The sequence below is a fragment of the Chlorocebus sabaeus genome, chromosome X (genome assembly GCF_047675955.1).
Source record: "Chlorocebus sabaeus isolate Y175 chromosome X, mChlSab1.0.hap1, whole genome shotgun sequence".
In the NCBI taxonomy this organism is placed as follows: Eukaryota; Metazoa; Chordata; class Mammalia; order Primates; family Cercopithecidae; genus Chlorocebus; species Chlorocebus sabaeus.
In genome coordinates, this window is record NC_132933.1 from 67,961,932 (window position 1) to 67,966,707 (window position 4,776).

Below are 4,776 nucleotides of genomic sequence, written 5' to 3' on the forward strand. Positions count from 1 at the left end.
ACGTTTTTTGATACCTAGGATAGAACCTTTTCCCCAAATCGGCTCAGTCATTCTGCTTCTGAAAATACTGACAATAGAATACAATCATCTTTCCCTCCCCTAATCCAAATACAAATTTTAACATTTCATAATTGATTTCACTGAAATCGAGGAACTGGTGGGTAGAGACTAACAGAGCAAGATGGGAGTAACCATTTTGAATAAAAAAGAACGTTAAATATTCTAATCAGAAATAGAATTGCCATCCTACTATGGCCGTTTTGACTGTCTCATAATGTCCTGCTTAGATTTTATTGTTTATCCCCAAATATTTACTATTATGTGGGTTTGATTTTGATGGTGAAAATATGGTATTTGAAGCAAAATAATAAAGGCAATATAATTAGTAACTGTGAATTGGACCATAATAGGAAAAGATCATAATAGTGTGAGATCATTGTATTAATATTCTGAAAATTCTGGCTATCATTATTGATGACCTACATACATAATCTCTACAATAAAAATTTCTATTAGCTTCTTAGGAACAGACTCACATTTTGAATTTCTTGGTTAGAAATTTCTTAAGTGGTAATGTTTCAACAGTCTACAAATATCAAACATATTCATAGCATAGCTCTCTACTAAATCAATGATCTCTAGTGACATGGAGATAAATTTTATTCTTTTTTTATAGTTACATATCATAATGTAAACATTTTGTAAAGATCTCTTGGTGGCATGTAAAATCTAAAATACAAAGGTTAAAAAGTGGTTTGCAGGCCGGGTGCGGTGGCTCACGCCTGTCCTCCTAGTACTTTGGGAGGCCGAGGCGGGCAGATCAGGAGGTCAGGAGATCGAGACCATCCTGGCTAACAAGGTGAAACCCCGTCTCTACTAAAAACACAAAAATTAGCCGGGCGTGGTGGCAGGTGCCTGTAGTCCCAGCTACTCGGGAGGCTGAGGCAGGAGAATTAGGAGAATGGTGTGAACCCAGAAGGCAGAGTTTGCAGTGAGCTGAGATCGTGCCACTGCACTCCAGCCTGGGCGAAAGAAGGAGGCTCCGTCTCCAAAAAAAAAAAAGTAGTTTGCAAACCTTGCAATAAAGCTTTTACTAAAAACTAGGTAAAAACAAAATTCTCCCTCTCTCTCTCTGTTTCAGATGTTCAATAGCCATGCATGGCTAGAGGCTACTGTATTTGGATTGTGTAGATATAGGATGTTTCCGTCATTGCAGAAAGTTTTATTAGACAGTATTGCCTTCATCCCTCCATCTCCCCTTTAAAAAGAGTAGATCACAGGTAATAAACTAAAGTTAACTTTTACACTTCAAAAAAGAGTTTATAAAGTCTCATTTAGAAACAAAATTTTCTCAAGTGAGATTTAGTGTAATTTACAAAATAACAAATTTAAATGCAAAGACTTTTTTTTTTTTTTTTTTTTTTTTTAAAACAGGATCTTACTCTGACACCCAGGCTGAATTGCAGTAACTCAATCACAGCTCACTGCAGATCTTCCCACCTCAGTCTCCCAAGTAGCTGAGACTACAGGTGCACGCTATTATGTATGGCTTTTTTTTTTTTTAATTGGTTTTTTGTAGAGATGGGGTTTTGCCATGTTGCCAAAACTGGTCTTGAACTCCTGAGCTCAAGCAATCTGCCCTCCTTGACCTCCCAATGTGCTGGGATTAGAGGCATGAGCAACTGCGCCAGGCCCAAAGAAGTTTCTCTACATCTCTTTTTCTTCTGTGCTCCAGGTAAGAGAAAATTTGGCATGTATTGAAAATGTAATGTCAATAACATTGTCAGCATCCAAATAAATTATTTTAAACATGCATGAAAGCAGTAAGACATTAAGCACATATTTTTCCTGCTGAGTAGTTCTTGTTCTCTTTTATTTGAAGTGTTAAGGAATAAACTTACTTTCAGAAAATTAAAACTTTTTTAGCCTACTAAGATTAGATGAAGTAATTGATTAAATTACAAAATGTATTAAATGTGATGATGGTAGTAATCTGCTTATTACACTGATTGGCCATCCCTGAATATACAAGTTCTAATGGAGGAATTGGGCTTTTCCTTACACACAAGTATTTTCATAAAATTAATTTTTACCTGTACAACCAGATAGTCCAGTTAAAACTGTCAGGGTGCAATTCTTCATGATAATTCTAGTCACCTTGTGACAACATTTGTCCTGGACTATCATTTCAAATTTTTTTTTATATTTAGAAAAATATAAATTTTCTTACAGATATACTAATTTTACTTAATAGTTGATTTTCCTTGTAAGAATGTAAACAAAAACTAAAAAGAAACGCAAAAATTGTGTTTAAGTGAATAAAAGGGGATTATTGAAAACTCAGTTTCATATTGAAAGTATTTTTTTTTTTTCAAATATTTTTATTGACATATACTTGTATATAACAGCCTTGGAAGTTAGAAACCCCTCCAGGGGAGAGGGTAGATTTGCCTGTTTCCTGATCAGCTTAATAAGAACATCTCTCTCTAGGCAAAGGGTGGGCAGGCTTGCTAGTAGTCCCCTTTCAAAGACTGGGGGTTCCTAAATTTAAGTTCTCTTAGCTGTGACCCAAACCCACTATGTGTGCAGCACTCACCTGGTCTGATCCACCTCTCCTCCTTGGGACTTGAGGGAGCAAGGGAAACTGATGTCAGTGAAGCTCACACTGCCTGCTGTGCTGTGTATGACTCCTGCCTCTAACCCAGGACTCTGTCATTTCGCCAGCCTCCACCAAACTGTGACAAGCTAACTTGTAGCTGCAGGCTGGGTAGAATCTCAGACCATACATGGTTCTCGAGAAAACATGAGAAATAAGAGCTAGTAGGTATGGCCTGAGAAGTCACAGACAACCCAACCCTGGGCGTGGGAGAGAGGCAGAGTGGGCAAAAAGGTGGGAGATGAAGATGTGGGAGCTGTCGGAAACTGGGAACAAAACACATTTTTTATTGTAACAACTAATTGATTTCATTTTGGGCCAGTTAAATCTGAATCTCAAAGTAGAGGATGGATGAATAGTTCTTCAGAATAAAATGAATACGAGCTTTATTAATCTTCATCTTGCTTTTCCCAACTGATGTCAGTTCAAAACAGACTGCGCACTAAAAATTTTCCTGGCGGGGAGCGGTGGTTCACGCCTGTAATCCTAGCACTTTGGAAGACTGAGGTGGGCAGATCACGAGGTCAGGAGTTCCAAGAGCAGCCTGGCCAACATGGTGAAACCCCGTCTCTACTAAAAACACAAAAATTAGCTGGACGTGGTGACTCACGCATGTAATTCCAGCTACTCCGGAGGCTGAAGCAGGAGAATCATTTCATCTGGGGAGGTGGAGGTTGCAGTGAGCCGAGATCATGCCCTTGCACTCCAGCCTGGGCGAGAGGGCGAGACTCCTGTCTTAAATAAATAAATAAATAAATAAATAAATAAATAAATAAAATTCCCACTAGTCAGTGGAACTGTTCTCAATCTTAAAGCCACCCCCCGCCCCGTTGTTCTTGCATTGTTTTACAATCCTAAATCAACAAATAAATCTTTTTGTCAAAACTAAATGAAAACTGAACTGTTTGTCTTACACTCTCCACACACCCTGACTTCCCACTCGGCCACACCCTCCACCAACCGTGCACGCCCCTGTCCCCAACCCCCAGAACCCCACCACTTCTATGCCCTCCACCCATTGCCTGCTAAGAAAAGCGTAGAAGAATGAGGAGACTCCCCTTCATAGAAAGTAATCAAAACAGCCAATTAAGTGAACTGTCACTTTCTGCATCTTTATTATTAAGGCGATGGAATTATATTTTGAAATTACATGGTACACTACTGAGTCCAGTCTCTAGTTATTCTGCCATACTTCCTCCTATCCTGTATTTCCGTTGATGTTGATGGTAAATTCCGTTGGTAAATTTGATCTTGGGTGGTTTGAATAGGCAGTCGGAGGGAAACTGGATTCTTAGGAAGAAGACCCCTCCCAGGTAGGGGCTGTCTTCGGGCCTCGTTTCAGTGGCCTGCCAGTGGAGCATATCGTCCCACACTGGCCCTGCTGAACAGTGGGGCTAGGAGTCGCCGGCCAGGTGGAGGAACTCCTTGTGGATGAGCTTTAGGGCCATAGTCCGCAAAACTTGGTGGGCAGTCCTCGGTACCCGGCCCGATGCTTGGTAGAGGGCAGCGGTGGTGATCCCTGGCTGGGATGGGCAGCAAGGGTATGCCTCGGCTGACGAAGGGGCTGTGGGCCGGCTCCGGGGTCGGCGGGGGCGCCGGCGGAATCGGACGGTGGCGTAGAGGGGGACTGACCACAATTGGCGCCGGGCGCTCCACCACAAGCGATGATCGGCAGGATACCTGTGGCTTAGGGTGACCGAGGCCACGCTTTCCAGTGTTGGAGATTCTGTGGTTTGGAGCCGCCGCTCCTCTTGCTGGGGGCAGCCTGCCCCAGCGGCTAGCCCCTACTGCCCACATCGGGGCCCTGGACACCTGCGCGGATCCGCTCTGTGAGATCAGAGGCCACGGGGGGCCTCTAGCCACTCCATGCCCTCTGACACTGACTGACGCTGACTGACGCGCTGCGCAGCGTTGCCAAGGGCTGGGGCCACGGGAGCGGGGTGGGGCTGGAAAGGAAGGTGAAAGGTTGGGGGGAGGGGTGGGGCAGGACGGTCTCACTCCGTGCCTGTGCCTGGGCGGGCAAGTAGGACCCCAGGCACTGCCCTTCGCCCAGAGTGACCTCAAGAAATAGGAGTAGTTCGATGAATGCCTCTCTGCCCATTACCCACAGTCACCTTTCC

General features: G+C 43.4%; 1 protein-coding gene across 1 annotated transcript; it reads right to left on the bottom strand.

The window, feature by feature from the left end:
• Positions 1 to 3,747: 3,747 nt before the first annotated feature.
• Positions 3,748 to 4,487, bottom strand: LOC119621110 (uncharacterized). The gene has a single exon (XM_037989454.2). The coding sequence runs from the start codon at positions 4,451 to 4,453 to the stop codon at positions 3,995 to 3,997; it is 459 nt and encodes a 152-aa protein (XP_037845382.1). The 5' UTR covers positions 4,454 to 4,487; the 3' UTR covers positions 3,748 to 3,994.
• Between the last annotated feature and the right edge of the window lie 289 nt (positions 4,488 to 4,776).